The sequence below is a fragment of the Oncorhynchus clarkii genome, chromosome 13, assembly GCF_045791955.1.
Source record: "Oncorhynchus clarkii lewisi isolate Uvic-CL-2024 chromosome 13, UVic_Ocla_1.0, whole genome shotgun sequence".
NCBI classification, from domain to species: Eukaryota; Metazoa; Chordata; class Actinopteri; order Salmoniformes; family Salmonidae; genus Oncorhynchus; species Oncorhynchus clarkii.
Window position 1 is genome coordinate 63482106 of NC_092159.1, and position 24884 is coordinate 63506989.

The 24884-nt window shown below is 48.2% G+C and overlaps 1 protein-coding gene across 1 annotated transcript in view; it reads right to left on the minus strand.

The window, feature by feature from the left end:
- The window catches only part of LOC139365247 (casein kinase I), a 75105-nt gene that overhangs the window by 48142 nt on the left and 2079 nt on the right, over positions 1-24884 (minus strand). Inside the window, exon 2 of the mRNA XM_071102749.1 lies at positions 553-663. Coding sequence (XP_070958850.1) covers positions 553-663 — 111 coding nt within the window. The remainder of the gene's footprint in view (positions 1-552; positions 664-24884) is intronic.

Sequence of the window (24884 nt, forward strand, 5' to 3'; positions counted from 1 at the left end):
ATGACCACTAGGCCAGTTACAGTGATCTAGATGAGAGCTGGTAGGATGACCACTAGGCCAGTTACAGTGATCTAGATGAGAGCTGGTAGGATGACCACTAGGCCAGTTACAGTGATCTAGATGAGAGCTGGTAGGATGACCACTAGGCCAGTTACAGTGATCTAGATGAGAGCTGGTAGGATGACCACTAGGCCAGTTACAGTGATCTAGATGAGAGCTGGTAGGATGACCACTAGGCCAGTTACAGTGATCTAGATAAGAGCTGGTAGGATGACCACTAGGACAGTTAGTGAGGCCAGTTACAGTGATCTAGATGAGTGCTGGTAGGATGACCACTAGGCCAGTTACAGTGATCTAGATGAGTGCTGGTAGGATGACCACTAGGCCAGTTACAGTGATGTAGATGAGAGCTGGTAGGATGACCACTAGGACAGTTACAGTGATCTCGATGAGAGCTGGTAGGTGATCACTAGGCCGGTTACAGTGATATAGATGAGGGCTGGTAGGATGACCACTAGGCCAGTGGGACAGATAAATGGTGTAGTGTCGTACCTCCTCCCTGCATCATCTTGTAGATCTTGCTCTCGATGTGGAGCTGCGGGTGCTTGGTCTTCACACACTCTAGCTTGATGGCCACCTCCTCTCCTACTGAGATATCAGTACCTAGAGAGAAATACAAACAGATTACATATTAACACTCAAAATTGGTCAACTTCTTCATTGACTATCTTAAGAAAGAAAGCTGGCAGGATTCCTTAAGAAACTGGATTTGTTACCGAACAAGTCTTGCTCTACAACTCCACCACACATCACATGTTGTAGCCGAATTACACGCAATAGGATCATAGGCTCACTTAGCCAACGTGGATCTATCTGCTAGCTAACCAGGTAGAACAGATTGTGATGAACACACCCTTCTGTACATCTCCAGCTGTTTGAGCAGCATGCTATCCTGTCCATTTTGTTCAGGTGTTGAAATCAAGTGTCCTACCTGATTTATCAGAATGAGTTGACAATTCCTTGTATAAGTGTTTTTTTATAAAACACAGACTAAACAGCCAGTATAACGGTCTTTATTTGACTAAAATGCTGCTGGCGATATGTGATACTGTAATGCACGTGAGACTAATTGGGCATTTCTTTTCCACAATCAATGTTCATTGATACTCCTGTGGCAGTTGTGTCTGCTCTGCTCTCAATCTGAAGAGTTGAGACAAACAGGGGATTGGCTTGAAATTTTAATTTTGTTGTTGTGAGTGACAGGGGGAGGGGCTTAGGGAGTGTATGTAAACTATAGAGAAAGAGGAGAAGCAAGACGTTTCACTCTCGCCAAAATCTGTCCAAAAATAAGCCCAATGCGTTTCTATGCGCTTATTTTGGAACTCAGCTTGTCGCCTGCCTTTACGCCTTTGGGACAACGACTCCCATTGTTAGGGTCGAAGACATGAGCCTCTCGCCATTATATTGAGATCTCTGGTGGAAATGGGAAGGTTCACAGCAGAGAAGGATCGAACGAGACCAAGAAGACATGAGAACAAGTGGACATAAACACTCATAAAAACCAAAAATACAAAAAAAAATTGATTTTGCGATACAAGTATGGTGAACATCGCGCAAAAATAGTAATTTGAATTAATTTGATAAATCACCCAGCCCGACAGCATCATCACATTCTAATCCACTTCATTAGAAAACAAACGCCTCAATCAGCTTTACTCATCAGTAAATGTATGAGTAACCCAAGCCATCCCAGCGTCAATCAAACACGGCCCTACAGAAACACATCCTGTCTGATTAAACCATCTCAGTTCCTGCTGAAAACACATCCTGTCCGTGATGAAACCATCTCAGTTCCTGCTGAAAACACATCCTGTCTGATTAAACCATCTCAGTTCCTGTTGAAAACACATCCTGTCTGATTAAACCATCTCAGTTCCTGCTGAAAACACATCCTGTCTGATTAAACCATCTCAGTTCCTGCTGAAAACACATCCTGTCTGATTAAACCATCTCAGTTCCTGCTGAAAACACATCCTGTCTGATTAAACCATCTCAGTTCCTGCTGAAAACACATCCTGTCTGATTAAACCATCTCAGTTTTTGCTGAAAATACATCCTGTCCGTGATTAAAACGTCTCAGTTCCTGCTGAAAACACATCCTGTCTGTGATTAAACCATCTCAGTTCCTGCTGAAAACACATCCTGTCCGTGATTAAAACGTCTCAGTTCCTGCTGAAAACACATCCTGTCTGTGATTAAACCATCTCAGTTTTTGCTGAAAACACATCCTGTCTGATTAAACCATCACAGTTCCTGCTGAAAACACATCCTGTCTGATTAAACCATCTCAGTTCCTGCTGAAAACACATCCTGTCTGATTAAACCATCTCAGTTCCTGCTGAAAACACATCCTGTCTGATTAAACCATCTCAGTTTTTGCTGAAAATACATCCTGTCCGTAATTAAACCATCTCAGTTCCTGCTGAAAACACATCCTGTCTGATTAAACCATCTCAGTTCCTGCTGAAAACACATCCTGTCTGATTAAACCATCTCAGTTCCTGCTGAAAACACATCCTGTCTGATTAAACCATCTCAGTTCCTGCTGAAAACACATCCCGTCTGATTAAACCATCTCAGTTCCTGCTGAAAACACATCCCGTCTGATTAAACCATCTCAGTTCCTGCTGAAAACACATCCTGTCTGATTAAACCATCTCAGTTCCTGCTGAAAACACATCCTGTCTGATTAAACCATCTCAGTTCCTGCTGAAAACACATCCTGTCTGATTAAACCATCTCAGTTCCTGCTGAAAACACATCCTGTCTGATTAAACCATCTCAGTTCCTGCTGAAAACACATCCTGTCTGATTAAACCATCTCAGTTCCTGCTGAAAACACATCCTGTCCGTGATTAAACCATCTCAGTTCCTGCTGAAAACACATCCTGTCTGATTAAACCATCTCAGCTCCCGCTGAAAACACATCCTGTCTGATTAAACCATCTCAGTTCCTGCTGAAAACACATCCTGTCTGATTAAACCATCTCAGTTCCCGCTGAAAACACATCCTGTCTGATTAAACCATCTCAGTTCCTGCTGAAAACACATCCTGTCCGTGATTAAACCATCTCAGTTCCTGCTGAAAACACATCCTGTCTGATTAAACCATCTCAGTTCCTGCTGAAAACACATCCTGTCCGTGATTAAACCGTCTCAGTTCCTGCTGAAAACACATCCTGTCTGATTAAACCATCTCAGTTCCTGCTGAAAACACATCCTGTCTATGATTGGCTGTCTGAGTCATGAGCACCAACTCTACCACCTACTCTCTTTTACAGTCTCTCCATCCCTCCCGTTCACCGTCGCCCCCCCCCCTTTCCCTAGTCTCTCTATAAACGCTGTCCCTCCTCCTCACCCCCGTCTTCTGGCATGGCTGTAGGAGAGTGGGATCCCCCAGTATTCATCGTCACCAACTTGTTACGACAGCATTCCCTAAATAACCAACGTTGCAATATAATAAACACTGCTTCTCAGCACTCATCCTTCCTACTGTTCATGGACAGATTGGTGACAACACCATCTGTCATCCTTCCTACTGTTCATGGACAGATTGGTAACAACACCATCTGTCAACCTTCCTACTGTTCATGGACAGATTGGTGACACCACCATCTGTCATCCTTCCTACTGTTCATGGACAGATTGGTGACAACACCATCTGTCATCCTTCCTACTGTTCATGGACAGATTGGTGACAACACCATCTGTCATCCTTCCTACTGTTCATGGACAGATTGGTGACAACACCATCTGTCATCCTTCCTACTGTTCATGGACAGATTGGTGACAACACCATCTGTCATCCTTCCTACTGTTCATGGACAGATTGGTGACAACACCATCTGTCATCCTTCCTACTGTTCATGGACAGATTGGTGACAACACCATCTGTCATCCTTCCTACTGTTCATGGACAGATTGGTGACAACACCATCTGTCATCCTTCCTACTGTTCATGGACAGATTGGTGACAACACCATCTGTCATCCTTCCTACTGTTCATGGACAGATTGGTGACAACACCATCTGTCATCCTTCCTACTGTTCATGGACAGATTGGTGACAACACCATCTGTCATCCTTCCTACTGTTCATGGACAGATTTGTGACAACACCATCTGTCATCCTTCCTACTGTTCATGGACAGATTGGTGACAACACCATCTGTCATCCTTCCTACTGTTCATGGACAGATTGGTGACAACACCATCTGTCATCCTTCCTACTGTTCATGGACAGATTGGTGACAACACCATCTGTCATCCTTCCTACTGTTCATGGACAGATTGGTGACAACACCATCTGTCATCCTTCCTACTGTTCATGGACAGATTGGTGACAACACCATCTGTCATCCTTCCTACTGTTCATGGACAGATTGGTGACAACACCATCTGTCATCCTTCCTACTGTTCATGGACAGATTGGTGACAACACCATCTGTCATCCTTCCTACTGTTCATGGACAGATTGGTGACAACACCATCTGTCATCCTTCCTACTGTTCATGGACAGATTGGTGACAACACCATCTGTCATCCTTCCTACTGTTCATGGACAGATTGGTGACAACACCATCTGTCATCCTTCCTACTGTTCATGGACAGATTGGTGACAACACCATCTGTCATCCTTCCTACTGTTCATGGACAGATTGGTAACAACACCATCTGTCATCCTTCCTACTGTTCATGGACAGATTGGTGACAACACCATCTGTCATCCTTCCTACTGTTCATGGACAGATTGGTGACAACACCATCTGTCATCCTTCCTACTGTTCATGGACAGATTGGTGACACCACCATCTCTCAAGCATCCAACAAAAATCTCTGTTGTCGACCCATTCATCAACAACATCCGTGGGTCTCGTTCAGTAAGCACCAAACTAAAGATAAAGGTCAGAAATGGAGAGTTACTATCTAAGCAGCTATACAGTGGTGTGTCCTAATGAACATGACCCTGGTGTATCCCCCACCCCAAGATCAATATAAGGATGTGGGGAGGGAGGGGGTATTTAAATCCCACTGGAGGTCCCTTCCACCTCCCCATGGTCCAATCCCACTGGAGGCCCCTCCCCTGATCCAATCCCACTGGAGGCCCCTCCCCTGGTCCAATCCCATTGGAGGCTCCTCCCCTGGTCCAATCCCACTGGAGGTCCCTCCCCTGGTCCAATCCCACTGGAGGCCCCTCCCCTGGTCCAATCCCACTGGAGGCCCCTCCCCTGGTCCAATCCCACTGGAGGCCCCTCCCCTGGTCCAATCCCACTGGAGGCCCCTCACCTGGTCCAATCCCACTGGAGGCCCCTCCCCTGGTCCAATCCCACTCGAGGTCTCTTCCTCAGCCCTGGTCCAATCCCACTGGAGGCCATGCACGAATACTGTGGTTGGCCAAGACTCACTTGTGTCAATAATTCAGATGATTTTCCTGATTCAATTATAAACAGAGGGCTTCACTTCTCCCATCATATTATTAGGGGGCTGTTTCTTCATACTAAACAGAAGTTGAATGAATTGGAAAAGAGTGTCTTCTAATTGACTCAAATATTGATGTACAAGTGCATCAGCATTATAAGGAAATCAGTCCTTTGTCATTTTCTGAACACAAGTGCAGAGAGAGGCCCAGCTCCAAAACAAGTTGTGTTATCTCAGGGACAGGTCAGTATCCTCCTGGTACGGCCTGTGTAATGTTATAGACAGATCAGGATCCTGGTACAGCCTGTGTAATGTTATAGACAGGTCAGTATCCTGGTACGGCCTGTGTAAATGGGACTAGTTCCTCTGGTAGGTGTGTAACAGACTTTATACATGTTATGTAACTAACCAAAACATTCACTTCCCTCCCTTCACCTCACTAATACATTTACGTCTGTGTGTGTCCTACAGGCAGATGTGTAGCGCGTGTGTGTGTGTCCTACAGGCAGATGTGTAGCGTGTGTGTGTGTCCTACAGGCAGATGTGTAGCGTGTGTGTGTGTGTCCTACAGGCAGATGTGTAGCGCGTGTGTGTGTGTCCTACAGGCAGATGTGTAGCGCGTGTGTGTGTGTCCTACAGGCAGATGTGTAGCGCGTGTGTGTGTGTCCTACAAATCAAATCAAATCAAATTTTATTTGTCACATACACATGGTTAGCAGATGTTAATGCGAGTGTAGCGAAATGCTTGTGCTTCTAGTTCCGACAATGCAGTAATAACAAGTAATCTAACTAACAATTCCAAAACTACTGTCTTGTACACAGTGTAAGGGGATAAAGAATATGTACATAAGGATATATGAATGAGTGATGGTACAGAGCAGCCTAGGCAAGATACAGTAGATGGTATCGGGTACAGTATGTACAAATGAGATGAGTATGTAAACAAAGTGGCATAGTATAGTATAAAGTGGCTAGTGATACATGTATTACATAAGGATACCGTCGATGATATAGAGTACAGTATATACGTATGCGTATGAGATGAATAATGTAGGGTAAGTAACATTTATATAAGGTAGCATTGTTTAAAGTGGCTAGTGATATATTTACATCATTTCCCATCAATTCCCATTATTAAAGTGGCTGGAGTTGAGTCAGTGTCAGTGTGTTGGCAGCAGCCACTCAGTGTTAGTGGTGGCTGTTTAACAGTCTGATGGCCTTGAGATAGAAGCTGTTTTTCAGTCTCTCGGTCCCAGCTTTGATGCACCTGTACTGACCTCGCCTTCTGGATGATAGCGGGGTGAACAGGCAGTGGCTCGGGTGGTTGATGTCCTTGATGATCTTTATGGCCTTCCTGTGACATCGGGTGGTGTAGGTGTCCTGGAGGGCAGGTAGTTTGCCCCCGGTGATGCGTTGTGCAGACCTCACTACCCTCTGGAGAGCCTTACGGTTGAGGGCGGTGCAGTTGCCATACCAGGCGGTGATACAGCCCGCCAGGATGCTCTCGATTGTGCATCTGTAGAAGTTTGTGAGTGCTTTTGGTGACAAGCCGAATTTCTTCAGCCTCCTGAGGTTGAAGAGGCGCTGCTGCGCCTTCTTCACGATGCTGTCTGTGTGAGTGGACCAATTCAGTTTGTCTGTGATGTGTATGCCGAGGAACTTAAAACTTGCTACCCTCTCCACTACTGTTCCATCGATGTGGATAGGGGGGTGTTCCCTCTGCTGTTTCCTGAAGTCCACAATCATCTCCTTAGTTTTGTTGACGTTGAGTGTGAGGTTGTTTTCCTGACACCACACTCCGAGGGCCCTCACCTCCTCCCTGTAGGCCGTCTCATCGTTGTTGGTAATCAAGCCTACCACTGTTGTGTCGTCCGCAAACTTGATGATTGAGTTGGAGGCGTGCGTGGCCACGCAGTCGTGGGTGAACAGGGAGTACAGGAGAGGGCTCAGAACGCAACCTTGTGGGGCCCCAGTGTTGAGGATCAGCGGGGAGGAGATGTTGTTGCCTACCCTCACCACCTGGGGGCGGCCCGTCAGGAAGTCCAGTACCCAGTTGCACAGGGCGGGGTCGAGACCCAGGGTCTCGAGCTTGATGACGAGCTTGGAGGGTACTATGGTGTTGAATGCCGAGCTGTAGTCAATGAACAGCATTCTCACATAGGTATTCCTCTTGTCCAGATGGGTTAGGGCAGTGTGCAGTGTGGTTGAGATTGCATCGTCTGTGGACCTATTTGGGCGGTAAGCAAATTGGAGTGGGTCTAGGGCAGGGGTGTCAAAGTCAAATGGACGGAGGGCCAAATAAAAAAATCAGCTACAAGACGAGGGCCGGACTGTTCGAATGTTCATTGAAAAAATTTTAAATGACGCATATAGTCTAGTGAACCTAATTGAACCTACTGAAAACCTAACAAATATATTACAATATGATCAGATAAATAAAGCAATATTTTCTTATGGCTCTGTCAGTAATCTTTAATTTTCAACAGACACAAAAGACAAATTTCCTTTATATAAATATCCCCATAACATGAACATTAAATGAAAGAAACCGGTATTCAAGGCACCATCAGTAGACTATATTTTCTATTTTAGCAAAAGTGGGCTAAATTTACTTCAAAGAAAAAACAATAATAGCAATTTTCTATCATCCACTCAACTGAAATATTTTTTAAAATATAATTGGATTGAAATACAAAAAAATAAAGTGCAAAAATCTATTAATCAAAAACAACACTTTGTTTAAGGAGAAGTAACATGCAGTGAAAACAAATATTAAATTTTAACTTTTAAACTTGAACTGAGTAAAAACTCTAAATATGTGATTGCACAGTAATGTTCACTTGTTTGAGGTTGAGGGTGATACTTGGTGGTGTCCCATCTTTTCCACAAGTTCATCAATGTTCGGGGTAAGGCTCTGAGCTGAAGAAATCCTCAGAATTGAGTGGAGGTGTTCAGCAGTAAGTCGACTTCTGTGTGATGTTTTGTTCAGGTTCATCAAAGAAAACAGTTGTTCACACAGGTATGTGCTGCCAAACATAGACAACGTTTGAGCAGCCTGGATGCGCAGCTGGGGCATTGTGCCGGGGAGGAAACGGGCGAACTCCGCAGCACCCACTGCCGCATATTTTGCCCTCAGTGCATCATTGCATTGGAGGTCAATCAACTCCATTTGGAGGTTTGGTGGTGAGCTTTCCACGTCAACAGCAAATGGGTTACCGAGCAGTTCCAACCTGCTTTTTTGTGCTTCAAAGTCAGCAAATCGGCGTCGAAAGTCAGCGGCAAGCATACCTATTTTATCAGCCAACTGTGTGCTCGGGAACGCACTGGTAGAGAGCTTCTCTTTCATGGTCTGGCAGCTGGGAAAGTGGCTCAAATTTTCTTTCCGCATCTGCGTCTCCCACAGAGTCAGTTTGGTTTTAAATGCCTTCACTGTACTGTACATATCAGAGATGACACGATCCCGACCCTGCAGCTGCAAGTTTATTGCATTCAGATGACTCGTAATGTCACACAGAAAAGCCATTTCACACAGAAACATTTCGTCTCGGAGTTGTGTTGTGTCTTTCCCTTTGCTGTCCAAGAACAGACAAATCTCCTCACGAAGCTCGAAACATCTTTGAAGCACCTTTCCCTGGCTTAGCCATCGCACCTCTGTGTGATAAGGCAAATCACCATGCTTCGTTTCTAACTCCGTCAGAAATGCCTTGAACTGGCGGTGATTCAAACCTTTGGCTCTGATAAAGTTAACTGTGCGCGTGATGATGCTCATTACATGCTCCATTTTCAAGGCTTTACCGCACAACGCTTCCTGGTGTATGATACAATGATAAGCTGTCAGCTCACCTGTCGCGTTTTCCTCTTGCATCTTTTCCCGTATCTTCGCCACCAGTCCGCTCCTGTGTCCACACATCGCAGGTGCTCCGTCGGTTGTCAAACCCACGAGTTTTTCCCAAGGCAGCTCCATCTCATTTACACATCTTGACACCTCTTCATACAAATCATGCCCCGTAGTTGTGCCATGCATAGGACGTAAAGCCAAAAACTCCTCTGTCACGCTTAGGTTGGAGTCCACTCCGCGGATGAAAATTGACAACTGGGCAATGTCAGAAATGTCGGTGCTCTCATCCACAGCCAAGGAATATGCAATAAAATCTTTTCCCTTTTTCACAAGCTGCTCTTTTAGATTGATGGACAACTGGTCTACTCTCTCGGCAATGGTGTTTCTGCTCAGACTCGCATTTAAAAAGAGTTGCCTTTTTTCTGGGCAAACTTCGTCACAAACTTTAATCATGCAGTTTTTGATGAAATCCCCCTCCGTAAATGGCCGGGCTGATTTAGCGATCTCTTCTGCCAAAATAAAACTGGCCTTGACAGCAGCCTGGCCTTGTGATTTGGCTTTTTTGAACAGAGCCTGTCGAGATTTGAGGCCTCGTTTTAATTCCTCTGCCTTTTGTAGCCTTTGTTCCATGTCCATATTCTTGTTTTTGTCCGCGTGTTTCGTTTCATAATGTCGTCTCAGATTATACTCTTTCAGTACCGCCACACTTTCTCCACACAGAAGACACACAGGTTTTCCAGCTACCTTCGTGAACATATACTCCGACTCCCACCTTGTTTGAAACCCCCGGTTCTCAGTATCCACCTTCCGTTTTGCCATTTTTGATGGGTATCTGAAAGTTAATTTTACTGTGATGCTGACGACTGCTGTGCCAATAAATATTGAAATGAAGCAGCCTACTGCTCGGTGCGTCACCTTTGCATTGTGGGAAATGTAGTATTGGTGCGTGTAAAAGATCTGCGGGCTGCCGGCTTGCTGCGGGCCGGTTCTAATAATAAATCAAGATCATCCCAGGGGCCGTAAAAAACCTTCTTGCGGGCCGGATGTGGCCCGCGGGCCTTGACTCTGACATATGTGGTCTAGGGTGTCAGGTAGGGTGGAGGTGATATGGTCCTTGACTAGTCTCTCAAAGCACTTCATGATGACGGATGTGAGTGCTACGGGGCGGTAGTCATTTAGCTCAGTTACCTTAGCTTTCTTGGGAACAGGAACAATGGTGGCCCTCTTGAAGCATGTGGGAACAGCAGACTGGTATAGGGATTGATTGAATATGTCCGTAAACACACCGGCCAGCTGGTCTGCGCATGCTCTGAGGGCGCGGCTGGGGATGCCATCTGGGCCTGCAGCCTTGCGAGGGTTAACACGTTTAAATGTCTTACTCACAGATAGGGATGTGTAGCGCGTGTGTGTGTGTCCTACAGGCAGATGTGTAGCGCGTGTGGTGTGTCCTACAGGCAGATGTGTAGCGTGTGTGGTGTGTGTCCTACAGGCAGATGTGTAGCGTGTGTGGTGTGTGTCCTACAGGCAGATGTGTAGCGTGTGTGGTGTGTGTCCTACAGGCAGATGTGTAGCGTGTGTGGTGTGTGTCCTACAGGCAGATGTGTAGCGTGTGTGGTGTGTCCTACAGGCAGATGTGTAGTGCGTGTGGTGTGTCCTACAGGCAGATGTGTAGCGTGTGTGGTGTGTGTCCTACAGGCAGATGTGTAGCGTGTGTGGTGTGTGTCCTACAGACAGATGTGTAGCGTGTGTGGTGTGTGTCCTACAGACAGATGTGTAGCGTGTGTGTCCTACAGACAGATGTGTAGCGTGTGTGTCCTACAGACAGATGTGTAGTGTGTCTAAATGGCTTTGTATAGAGCCAAAGTCACTGGCTCGCTGCCCATCATCGATTCCTGTGTGTGTGTGTGTGTGTGTGTGTGTGTAACCCTTAAATCACTCCTCATCCAGTAAATAAACATGATTGATTAGTAACCCTGCTAGTATAGACATGAAGGGTTAAATGGTCAATGTGGGTTAGTTAGCAACCCTGATAGTAAGGACATGAAGGGTTAATAGTCAATGTGGGTTAGTTAGCAACCCTGATAGTATAGCTGTCAATGTGGGTTAGTTAGTAACCCTGATAGTATAGCTGTCAATGTGGGTTAGTTAGTAACCCTGATAGTATAGCTGTCAATGTGGGTTAGTTAGTAACCCTGATAGTATAGCTGTCAATGTGGGTTAGTTAGTAACCCTGGTAGTATAGCTGTCAATGTGGGTTAGTTAGTAACCCTGGTAGTATAGCTGTCAATGTGGGTTAGTTAGTAAACCTGATAGTATAGGTTAGTTAGTAACCCTGATAGTATAGGTTAGTTAGTAACCCTGATAGCAAAGCTGTCAATGTGATCCCTCAGTCTTTTTGCACGCATTCAGTTAGGGGAAAATATTGAAGCAAAATGCAGTTAATTCTGTAGACTTCACCAACTGGAGGAACCAGTGATTCCCATTCCATGCAGACATATTTAGAATCATTTGTATTGAAGGAACCAGTGATTCCTATTCCATGCAGACATATTTAGAATCGTTTGTATTAAAGGAACCAGTGATTCCCATTCCAGGCAGCCATATTTAGAATCGTTTGCATTGAAAGAACCAGTGATTTCCATTCCATGCAGACATATTTAGAATCGTTTGTATTGAAGGAACCAGTGATTTCCATTCCATGCAGACATATTTAGAATTGTTTGTTTTGAAGGAACCAGTGATTCCTATTCCAGGCAGCCATATTTAGAATCGTTTGTATTGAAGGAACCAGTGATTCCCATTCCAGGCAGCCATATTTAGAATCGTTTGTATTGAAGGAACCAGTGATTCCTATTCCAGGCAGCCATATTTAGAATCGTTTGCATAGGAGGGGCCTGTATCGACTGATTGAAACGTGTACAACTCAACAATGACAAACTATCCCCACTACATAACATAGACCTACTAAAATGTACCCTACATTAACCACTACCCCCTTCATAACACACACACACGTCAGTGGGGTTTGTGGGTATCCATCATGCTGTCTCAATGCTCCATTGGACATACCACCAGCCCATTTCCATCTAAATGGAGCTTCTCTATTGTTCAGGGGAGGGACAGGACACAGAAAATCTTGTCACACTATGCTGCACTCAGGCTATGCTCGCTCACACACACACACACACACACACACACACACACACACACACACACACACACACACACACACACACACACACACACACACACACACACACACACACACACACACACACACACACACACACGCTCTGAAGCTACGCACAAAACTATAAACACACACAACACTGCCTTAAGCATCGCTATCGAAAAGGAAAGGACTCTCTCTCAGTTCACAGCACATTAGCATAATGGTTGTGACGGTGCAAGTCTAGACGTTCAGCTCTCCCCTCTTCACGTCAGACGAGGCCAGCGAGGTTCACGCTCTGGCTGCAGAGCAACAGGCCTCTCTCTCCCGCGCCTCAGAAACACGCCTGGACAACAAACTCAATGACCGCTGGGGCCGCTCTTTTCAGATCCAGACCATTCAGTCTATGTAGTGTGAACATATGAACAGGCCAACTAGCAAGTTGAGGTTGGGAAACGCAGGAACGTGCAACAGCACAGAACACCAACCAAACAAACGTGTTGTTCTGCTTCAAGGCTCCAACTCACATCAACAAGAAAAGACTAGGAGGTCTCTCTCTCTCTCTCTCTCTCTCGCTATAAACACAACGCCTGAAAATAAACTACACAGATTTCACTCTGTCTACACAAACAGGCCTTCCCTGTGGCCAACCACGCTTGTGAAACACAGAAACATGCAACAACAGAACAAGAACACCTCTCCTTCAGCTCCAATTCATAAAGAAGAACGGCTAGGAGGTTAGACGCTCTCGCTCTATAAACACAAAACGGTCAGGGTGTGGGTTATCTTGGCTAGGGATTCTGCAGGCATGAAGTGAACGTGAGACTCCGTTTTAGGGGAGCCGGTCAGGGTGTGGGTTATCTTGGCTAGGGATTCTGTAGGCATGAGGTGAACGTGAGACAGCGTTTTAGGGGAGCCGGTCAGGGTGTGGGTTATCTTGGCTAGGGATTCTGTAGGCATGAAGTGAACGTGAGACACCGTTTTAGGGGAGACGGTCAGGGTGTGGGTTATCTTAACAGGAATGTGATACGTCTTGACAGATTGAGCAGGGAACGCTCCACTCCTACTCCTGCCCATACTGCAGGGGTGTGTGTGTAGACATGCTCAGACATCCCTTAAGGAATCAAACTAGCAACTAGCTACAACCTGACCTATTGAAGCAATAAGGCCCGGGGAGATGTGGTATGTGGCCAAGATACCACGGCTAAGGGCTATTCTCAGGCTCGACACGGCTATATACCACAACCCCCTGGGTTCCTGCTGTGGGGGTGGTGGTGTAATATAATGGGTTCCTGCTGTGGTGGTGTAATATAATGGGTTCCTGCTGTGGTGGTGTAATATAATGGGTTCCTGCTGTGGTGGTGTAATATAATGGGTTCCTGCTGTGGTGGTGTAATATAATGGGTTCCTGCTGTGGGGGTGGTGTGTAATATAATGGGTTCCTGCTGTGGTGGTGTAATATAATGGGTTCCTGCTGTGGGGGTGGTGTGTAATATAATGGGTTCCTGCTGTGGTGGTGGTGTAATATAATGGGTTCCTGCTGTGGTGGTGGTGGTGTAATATAATGGGTTCCTGCTGTGGTGGTGGTGGTGTAATATAATGGGTTCCTGCTGTGGTGGTGGTGGTGTAATATAATGGGTTCCTGCTGTGGTGGTGGTGGTGTAATATAATGGGTTCCTGCTGTGGGGGTGGTGGTGTAATATAATGGGTTCCTGCTGTGGTGGTGTGTAATATAATGGGTTCCTGCTGTGGGGGTGGTGTGTAATATAATGGGTTCCTGCTGTGGTGGTGTGTAATATAATGGGTTCCTGCTGTGGTGGTGTAATATAATGGGTTCCTGCTGTGGTGGTGTAATATAATGGGTTCCTGCTGTGGTGGTGGTGGTGGTGGTGTAATATAATGGGTTCCTGCTGTGGTGGTGGTGGTGGTGGTGTAATATAATGGGTTCCTGCTGTGGTGGTGGTGTAATATAATGGGTTCCTGCTGTGGGGGTGGTGGTGTGTAATATAATGGGTTCCTGCTGTGGTGGTGGTGTAATATAATGGGTTCCTGCTGTGGTGGTGGTGTAATATAATGGGTTCCTGCTGTGGTGGTGGTGGTGGTGTAATATAATGGGTTCCTGCTGTGGTGGTGGTGGTGTGTAATATAATGGGTTCCTGCTGTGGTGGTGGTGGTGGTGTAATATAATGGGTTCCTGCTGTGGTGGTGGTGTGTAATATAATGGGTTCCTGCTGTGGCGGTGGTGTGTAATATAATGGGTTCCTGCTGTGGTGGGGGTGGTGTAATATAATGGGTTCCTGCTGTGGTGGTGGTGGTGTAATATAATGGGTTCCTGCTGTGGGGGTGGTGGTGTAATATAATGGGTTCCTGCTGTGGGGGTGGTGTAATATAATGGGTTCCTGCTGTGGGGGTGGTGGTGGTGTAATATAATGGGTTCCTGCTGTGGTGGTGGTGGTGGTGGTGGTGTAATATAATGGGTTCCTGCTGTGGGGGTGGTGGTGTAATATAATGGGTTCCTGCTGTGGGGGTGGTGTAATATAATGGGTTCCTGCTGTGGGGGTGGTGGTGTAATATAATGGAGAGGAGGGAAGAGGAGAGCTGGAAAGACAGGACAGAGAGGGGAGAGAAGGACAGAGGAGGAGATGGAGTGTGTTGAGGGTAACTGAAGCTGCTATGACAGTTTGACATTTGTTTCACTGTGTGAAATGGACAGGAGTGTTACACCAATTGACTGGCTAACAAAACCCCTCTTATTTCTCAACACTGAGCTGCTTATTTCAAGAAGGGTAGAAAGTAGAGCTTTATTCAGCCAGCCAGATCAACAGTCTCTCTACTCCTCTCTCCCTTCCTTCCTTTCCTCTCTCTTCATAGCCTGGAGGCAGCTGGCCCTTATTTATCCCCCAACCCCCCCTAGTCTCTTCCCTGTCCCTGCTTATCTCTCCCTGTTCTGGGACTCAGTAGGGGTGAGGGCTGGGGGGCTGTTGGCTGGATAAACTATTTGCAATCATGTCATCCATGCGTAGAGGAACACAGAGATCCACAGGGCTGGGTGGTAATCAGAGCCCATAGCATGTCATGTTATGCTATCAGAGTGAGGAGAGGGAGGTGGGGGAACTCCAACGTCAGTCTAGTAAAAACACCACGTGTCCAAACATTGAACACACTAAAACTGCATCGATGTTTTGTAAATGTTGGCCACTTCTCAAAGTAAAAAAAAACTACTTAACTAGGTAATTGTCAAAGATTAGCATGATAGATTGTTAACTTTGCTAAACTTCTTCAATTGGATAATATGAATACAATGAGAGAGAATTCCATATTCAGATGCAGCTGAAACATGTACAACATGAAGCCAAGCAAACCTTCAGTTTACAAGAACTTTGTCCTCCCTCTAACGGCACGTGACAACAACAGAAAGAGGATGAAACCCATTCCTGTCTGGTCAGGAGAACACACCTATAGGTGGAGAGGTCTCAACCACCTGGTGGTGATAATAGACCTCTGGTCAGGAGGAGATAAACCACCTGGTGGTGATTACAGACCTCTGGTCTGGTCTGGTCAGGAGGAGATAAACCACCTGGTGGTGATTACAGACCTCTGGTCTGGTCAGGAGGAGATAAACCACCTGGTGGTGATTATAGACCTCTGGACTGGTCAGGAGAACAGACCTATAAGTGGGAGAGGTCTCAACCACCTGGTGGTGAGTATAGACCTCTGGTCTGGTCAGGAGGAGATAAACCACCTGGTGGTGATTATAGACCTCTGGACTGGTCAGGAGAACAGACCTATAAGTGGGAGAGGTCTCAACCACCTGGTGGTGAGTATAGACCTCTGGTCTGGTCAGGAGGAGATAAACCACCTGGTGGTGATTATAGACCTCTAGTCTGGTCAGGAGAACATACCTATAAGGGGGAGAGGTCTCAACCACCTGGTGGTGATTATAGACCTCTGGTCAGGAGGCGATAAATCACCAGGTGGTGATTACAGACCTCTGGTCTGGTCAGGAGGAGATAAACCACCTGGTGGTGATTATAGACCTCTGGTCTGGTCAGGAGGAGATAAACCACCTGGTGGTGATTATAGACCTCTGGTCTGGTCAGGAGGAGATAAACCACCTGGTGGTGATTATAGACCTCTGGTCTGGTCAGGAGGAGATAAACCACCTGGTGGTGATTATAGACCTCTGGTCTGGTCAGGAGGAGATAAACCACCTGGTGGTGATTATAGACCTCTGGACTGGTCAGGAGAACAGACCTATAAGTGGGAGAGGTCTCAACCACCTGGTGGTGAGTATAGACCTCTGGTCTGGTCAGGAGGAGATAAACCACCTGGTGGTGATTATAGACCTCTGGTCTGGTCAGGAGGAGATAAACCACCTGGTGATTATAGACCTCTGGTCTGGTCAGGAGGAGATAAACCACCTGGTGGTGATTATAGACCTCTGGTCTGGTCAGGAGGAGATAAACCACCTGGTGGTGATTACAGACCTCTGGTCTGGTCAGGAGGAGATAAACCACCTGGTGGTGATTATAGACCTCTGGACTGGTCAGGAGAACAGACCTATAAGTGGGAGAGGTCTCAACCACCTGGTGGTGAGTATAGACCTCTGGTCTGGTCAGGAGGAGATAAACCACCTGGTGGTGATTATAGACCTCTGGACTGGTCAGGAGAACAGACCTATAAGTGGGAGAGGTCTCAACCACCTGGTGGTGAGTATAGACCTCTGGTCTGGTCAGGAGGAGATAAACCACCTGGTGGTGATTATAGACCTCTAGTCTGGTCAGGAGAACAGACCTATAAGGGGGAGAGGTCTCAACCACCTGGTGGTGATTATAGACCTCTGGTCAGGAGGCGATAAATCACCAGGTGGTGATTACAGACCTCTGGTCTGGTCAGGAGGAGATAAACCACCTGGTGGTGATTATAGACCTCTGGTCTGGTCAGGAGGAGATAAACCACCTGGTGGTGATTATAGACCTCTGGTCTGGTCAGGAGGAGATAAACCACCTGGTGGTGATTATAGACCTCTGGTCTGGTCAGGAGGAGATAAACCACCTGGTGGTGATTATAGACCTCTGGTCTGGTCAGGAGGAGATAAACCACCTGGTGGTGATTATAGACCTCTGGACTGGTCAGGAGAACAGACCTATAAGTGGGAGAGGTCTCAACCACCTGGTGGTGAGTATAGACCTCTGGTCTGGTCAGGAGGAGATAAACCACCTGGTGGTGATTATAGACCTCTGGTCTGGTCAGGAGGAGATAAACCACCTGGTGATTATAGACCTCTGGTCTGGTCAGGAGGAGATATACCACCAGGTGGTGATTATAGACCTCTGGTCTGGTCAGGAGGAGATAAACCACCTGGTGGTGATTATAGACCTCTGGTCTGGTCAGGAGGAGATAAACCACCTGGTGGTGATTATAGACCTCTGGTCTGGTCAGGAAAACAGAGACTGTGAGCTCATCTCTTTCTTGGCAGGTTTTACAGAGCAGGGCCATGTTGTTCCACTGCACAGAACTTTGAGGTGGGGGGCTGGGGACAAGCATGTGGTATTGATCAGCCCAAGCCCCAGAGCATAACACTGGCATGTACAGTACACCTGCTGAAACACACCATAGCTATGTACCAACACAGATCCCAAACCTGGTGTAAAACCTCAGAGACCAGAACTCGAGTGCAAAACACCCATCAGCCTCAATGCTTGCACACAAACACATTCCCAACTCTCAAAGTAGAGGCACAACAGGTCAGCTTCCCCGGGTGTGAAGAGCTCGGACAACTTTATACAAGTCCTTAAAGTAGATGAACACACCGTGTGAGTTTGTGTAACACAGTTTAGTCACTGATTTACAGACTAGGAGTTGGAGCGATGCCAGGTAATGTTGCAACAGCGTTTTAAAGATCGCTTAACAACACATTATGTTAGTAGTGAAGGGACTGGGGGGAGAGAGAGATGGAGGACTGTTAGAATTTCTGTCAGGAGTTTGTAAACACTGGTGTTCCAGCTGAGTTCTCTGCTCTCTATTGGTTGGTTGGTCTTCCAACTGAGTTCTCTGCTCTCTGTTGGTTGGTTGGTGTCCCAGCTGAGTTCTCTGCTCTCTATTGGTTGGTTGGTGTTCCAGCTGAGTTCTCTGCTCTCTGTTGGTTGGTTGGTGTCCCAGCTGAGTTCTCTGCTCTCTATTGGTTGGTTGGTGTCCCAGCTGAGTTCTCTGCTCTCTATTGGTTGGTTGGTGTCCCAGCTGAGTTCTCTGCTCGCTATTGGTTGGTTGGTGTTCCAGCGGAGTTCTCTGCTCTCTATTGGTGTCCCAGCTGAGTTCTCTGCTCTCTATTGGTTGGTTGGTGTCCCAGCTGAGTTCTCTGCTCTCTATTGGTTGGTGTTCCAGCTGAGTTCTCTGCTCTCTATTGGTTGGTTGGTGTTCCAGCTGAGTTCTCTGCTCTCTATTGGTTGGTTGGTGTCCCTGCTGAGTTCTCTGCTCTCTATTGGTTGGTTGGTGTCCCTGCTGAGTTCTCTGCTCTCTATTGGTTGGTTGGTGTCCCAGCTGAGTTCTCTGCTCTCTATTGGTTGGTGTTCCAGCTGAGTTGATTGGTTGCCACTAGCCAAAGCCAAACACATGCAGATAGACTGGGCTCTACAGCCAACACTAGGGCTGGGACAACATCCTGACATAGACAAACATTACATCAGCTATTTTCAAGTCAACCTGTCACAAAACCAACAACTCCTAGTCTTATTCATGACCCAGAACACTTATTCTTGTTTCTCAGGAGAAAGGTGATATACATCATTTTACATAACCTATATTTAACTAGGCAAGTCAGTTAAGAACAAATTCTTATTTTACAATGACGGCCTACCCCGGCCAAACCCGGACGACACGGGGCAATTGTGCACCGCCCTATGGGACTCCCAATCACAGCCGGATGTGATGCAGCCTGGATTCGAACCAGGTACTGCAGTGACGCCTCTTGCACTGAGATGCAGTGTCTTAGACCACTGCGCCACTCGGGAGGCTATACCAAAAGGCCAGCCAGCCCAAACCAAATAACACAAACTGCTTGTCAATAAGCAGCCTAGTTGGCTCTAATTCACTGGCTGGTTTTAGCCAGCCCTCATCTAATCCAGTTACAACCTGGTTCAGTGATACAGCCTCCACCTAGTGTAAGCCAATGGGATCCTTACGGAGAACATACGTTCTAGCTTGTCTTACTACACTTCCTGGACAGCTTCCCACAACACATACAGAGAGGACTCAAAATAATATCAAATGCATTTTTTTGGGGGGGGGGGGGGGGTTTTGACTAGTATAGTACGTTTCTGCACAGCTGCAATGTTGGGTGCACCCTATTCCCTATATAGTGCACTACTTTGAACAGGGCACTATGGCACCCTATTCCCTACATAGTGCACTCCTTTGAACAGGGCCCTATGGCACCCTTTTCCCTATATAGTGCACTACTCTTGACCAGGGCCATTAAAAGTAGTGCACTAAATAGGGAATAGGGTGCCAGGGCCCATAGAACTCTGGTCAAAAGTAGTGCACTAAATAGGGAATAGGGTGCCAGGGCCCATAGAACTCTGGTCAAAAGTAGTGCACTAAATAGGGAATAGGGTGCCAGGGCCCATAGAACTCTGGTCAAAAGTAGTGCACTAAATAGGGAATAGGGTGACCTTTGGGATGCACATTGAGAAAGTGTCACCCTGTTGAACTATATCCCAGTTCTCCAATCACAGGCCAAACACTGACCTCATCCTCACGTCTCGTTGCCTATGACAACACACACACACACACACCGGGCCTTTACAGCACCAGGAACACAGAACAGAACACAGCACGCTACCGAGACCCTTAAGAGATTCCAGCTGTACTCAAAACCATGATTACCTCAACACACACACACACACAGGGGATAGAACATGATTACACCATTGTATGAAGTGAACCAGAGTGAGCGGCCTTCCATCCATCTTCTATCTACACATGAAAGCAAACAGCTACAGGGGTTTGTAGGAGAGAAAACAAGCATGGAACAGGATACTTATTAGGTTAGTGCCAAATGGCACCCTTTCCCCTAAATAGTGCACTGCTTATGACCATACAGGGGGCCATTTGGGACTCAGCCAACGGCGATGGATCAGGTAGTTGTGTCTGAACAGGGCATTAAGAGCAGCTGGCTGTAACAATAACTCTCTGGCTCCAAGGACATCTCTGTTCTGCCCTTCTCTGTGTCTGCAAAGGGCACCCTATTCCCTATGTAGGCCCTGGTCAATAGTAGTGCACTACATAGGGAATAGGGGGCCCGTTTGGTACGCACCCTGTGACATCATTACATCACATACATCTCACAACGGGGGCTTTGGTGGAGTGGTCTGTTACAACGTGCAAGACACAAAGAGACGCACACACAGTTCACACGCACACGCACACACACACACAGTTCTCACAGGGAAAAGGAATGTTGTGTGTGAATGAGGTATGGGTCAGGTCTTCCATTCTGACCCCAACTAAAGGGTCAACTAGTTAAGGAAGAGTAAACTATTTGATTTCTTTCTGTCAAGTTCAGAATTGAGAGCGTCAGAACTCGGGTGAAGGCTGAGAACGTCAGAGCTCGGGTGAAGGCTGAGAACGTCAGAGCTCGGGTGAAGGCTGAGAACCTCAGAGCTCGGGTGAAGGCTGAGAGCCTCAGAGCTCGGGTGAAGGCTGAGAACGGCAGAGCTCGGGTGAAGGCTGAGAGCGTCAGAGCTCGGGTGAAGGCTGAGAGCGTCAGAGCTCGGGTGAAGGCTGAGAGCGTCAGAGCTCGGGTGAAGGCTGAGAGCGTCAGAGCTCGGGTGAAGGCTGAGAGCGTCAGAGCTCGGGTGAAGGCTGAGAGCCTGAGAGGTCGGGTGAAGGCTGAGAGCCTCAGAGCTCGGGTGAAGGCTGAGAGCGTCAGAGCTCGGGTGAAGGCTGAGAGCGTCAGAGCTCGGGTGAAGGCTGAGAGCGTCAGAGCTCGGGTGAAGGCTGAGAGCGTCAGAGCTCGGGTGAAGGCTGAGAGCGTCAGAGCTCGGGTGAAGGCTGAGAGCGTCAGAGCTCGGGTGAAGGCTGAGAGCGTCAGAGCTCGGGTGAAGGCTGAGAACGTCAGAGCTCGGGTGAAGGCTGAGAGCGTCAGAGCTCGGGTGAAGGCTGAGCGCGTCAGAGCTCGGGTGAAGGCTGAGCGCGTCAGAGCTCGGGTGAAGGCTGAGCGCGTCAGAGCTCGGGTGAAGGCTGAGCGCGTCAGAGCTCGGGTGAAGGCTATGCGCGTCAGAGCTCGGGTGAAGGCTGAGAGCGTCAGAGCTCGGGTGAAGGCTGAGAGCGTCAGAGCTCGGGTGAAGGGTGAGAGCCTGAGAGGTCGGGTGAAGGCTGAGAGCCTCAGAGCTCGGGTGAAGGCTGAGAGCGTCAGAGCTCGGGTGAAGGCTGAGAGCGTCAGAGCTCGGGTGAAGGCTGAGAGCGTCAGAGCTCGGGTGAAGGCTGAGAGCGTCAGAGCTCGGGTGAAGGCTGAGAGCGTCAGAGCTCGGGTGAAGGCTGAGAGCGTCAGAGCTCGGGTGAAGGCTGAGCGCGTCAGAGCTCGGGTGAAGGCTGAGCGCGTCAGAGCTCGGGTGAAGGCTGAGCGCGTCAGAGCTCGGGTGAAGGCTGAGCGCGGCAGAGCTCGGGTGAAGGCTGAGCGCGTCAGAGCTCGGGTGAAGGCTGAGCGCGTCAGAGCTCGGGTGAAGGCTGAGCGCGTCAGAGCTCGGGTGAAGGCTGAGCGCGTCAGAGCTCGGGTGAAGGCTGAGCGCGTCAGAGCTCGGGTGAAGGCTGAGCGCGTCAGAGCTCGGGTGAAGGCTGAGCGCGTCAGAGCTCGGGTGAAGGCTGAGCGCGTCAGAGCTCGGGTGAAGGCTGAGAACGCCAGAGCTCGGGTGAAGGCTGAGAACGTCAGAACTCGGGTGAAGGCTGAGAACGTCAGAACTCGGGTGAAGGCTGAGAACGTCAGAACTCGGGTGAAGGCTGAGAACGTCAGAACTCGGGTGAAGGCTGAGAACGTCAGAACTCGGGTGAAGGCTGAGAACGTCAGAACTCAGGTCAAGCGTTCTGAATCTAGTTGGAAGATTCCTGGAAGCCGATGATGGAATAAGGCAGTTTAGGGGAAATTACCTGAATTTTACAGCGCTACACAAGAGGGAGTGAAATTCAGACCTCCACCAAGAAAACACATCTGACAGCAACACATTGTAAGCAGCATGTAGGCTGGCTTCTCCACAGGTACAGCTGTTGCTGTGAGAGCAGCTAATCTACCAACGGGGATGTACTGTACAAACATGCAATAAAGAGATCGCTCACGTCGCCACAGGTTGTACATCACTTCTGTGTGTGTGAGCTGCCAGGCTGCCTACGCCCTTATTAAAGACCAGGGGTGTTTCTCTATAGTCTAGAATGGCTTCCTCTCATCAATGTGAGACAGGTCACGTCCCAAATTTAACTATATTCCCTATATAGTGCACTACTTTTGAACAGGGCCCATAGAGCTGTGGTCAAAAGTAGTGGACAATATAGGGAATAGTGTGAAATGTGGATTTGGGAAGCACCCTGTGTCAGGACACAGTCACTGACACCAACACACCAGTGTTATCATTGTTCTGCGTCGCTCTGCAACAGAGACACATTACGGTCATATTATATAACTAGGTATGGTGGTGACCTACACAAGACACCAGCAGTCCTGACAGACACACTAGAGACAACAGTCAGAGTCTCCAGCAGAACAACACAACCTGGGTCTTGTTCAGTTGGCACGAAGGACGAAGCGTTAGAAAATTAGGCGAAACTAGGAGGTTCTATCTGTAGCTGTCCAATAACAAACGCTTGCTTTGTGCCCGAACGAACACAACCCCAAACCTGAACACAGAGGACAGCCACTGTTCTTTTTTACTCCTTTTTCTCCCCAATTTCCTTGTATCCAATTGGTAGTTACAGTCTTGTCCCCTCGCTGCAACTCCCGTACGGACTCGGGAGAGGCGAAGGTCGAGAGCCATGCATCCTCCGAAACACAACCCAACCAAGCCGCACTGCTTCTTGACAGAATGCCCACTTAACCCGGAAGCCAGCCGCACCAAAGTGTCGGAGGAAACACTGTACACCTGGCGACCGTGTCAGCTGTCATGCTCCCTGCCCGCCACAGGAGTCGCTAGAGCGCGATGCGACAAGGACATCCCTGCCGGCCAAATCCTCCCCAAACCCGGACGACGCTGGGCCAATTGTGCGCCGCCCCATGGGTCTCCCGGTTGCGGCCGACTGCGACAGAGCCTGGACTCGAACCCAGAATTTCTAGTGGCACAGCTAGCACAGCGATGCAATGCCTTAGACCACCGCACCACTCGGGAGACCAGACACTGTTCTGTTCCGACTCCAACCTGAACACAGAGGGAAAGCATTAGTAGACAACTCAAACCGAAGCAAGTCTAGTTTGTCTCAAAGACAGTGTTGGTCTGTATATATTCACACCCAGCCCAACACCCCACCAGAGACTGAGAGGACCACACCAGACAAAGACCACCAGTGCACTAGTCTAGGACAACACCAGGACAATACAGCCCCTACTAGAGCCCTAATAGAGCCCCTACTCTTCCAACCCTGGTTCCAGGACAATAGAGCCCCTGCTCCTCCAACCCTGGTTCCAGGACAATAGAGCCCTGCTCCTCAACACTGGTTCCAGGACAATAGAGCCCCTGCTCCTCAACACTGGTTCCAGGACAATAGAGCCCCTGCTCCTCGGACAATAGAGCCCATGCTCCTCGGACAATAGAGCCCATGCTCCTCAACCCTGGTTCCAGGACAATAGAGTTCCTGCTCCTCCAACCCTGGTTCCAGGACAGTAGAGCCCATGCTCCTCGGACAATAGAGCCCCTGCTCCTCGGACAATAGAGCCCCTGCTCCTCGGACAATAGAGCCCCTGCTCCTCGGACAATAGAGCCCCTGCTCCTCAACCCTGGTTCCAGGACAATAGAGTTCCTGCTCCTCCAACCCTGGTTCCAGGACAATAGAGCACCTGCTCCTCGGACAATAGAGCCCCTGCTCCTCGGACAATAGAGATCCTGCTCCTCGGACAATAGAGCCCCTGCTCCTCAACACTGGCTCCAGGACAATAGAGCCCCTGCTCCTCAACACTGGCTCCAGGACAATAAGGGGCAAGGTCGGCGGTCAATCATGAAAAACTACAGACAGATTTCAAAATCGACCCCTAGCCTCCTACACTGCCGGTTGACCCCTAGACTCCTACACTGCCGGCTGACCCCTAGACTCCTACACTGCCGGCTGACCCCTAGACTCCTACACTGCCAGCTGACCCCTAGACTCCTACACTGCTGGCTGACCCCTAGACTCCTACACTGCTGGCTGACCCCTAGACTCCTAC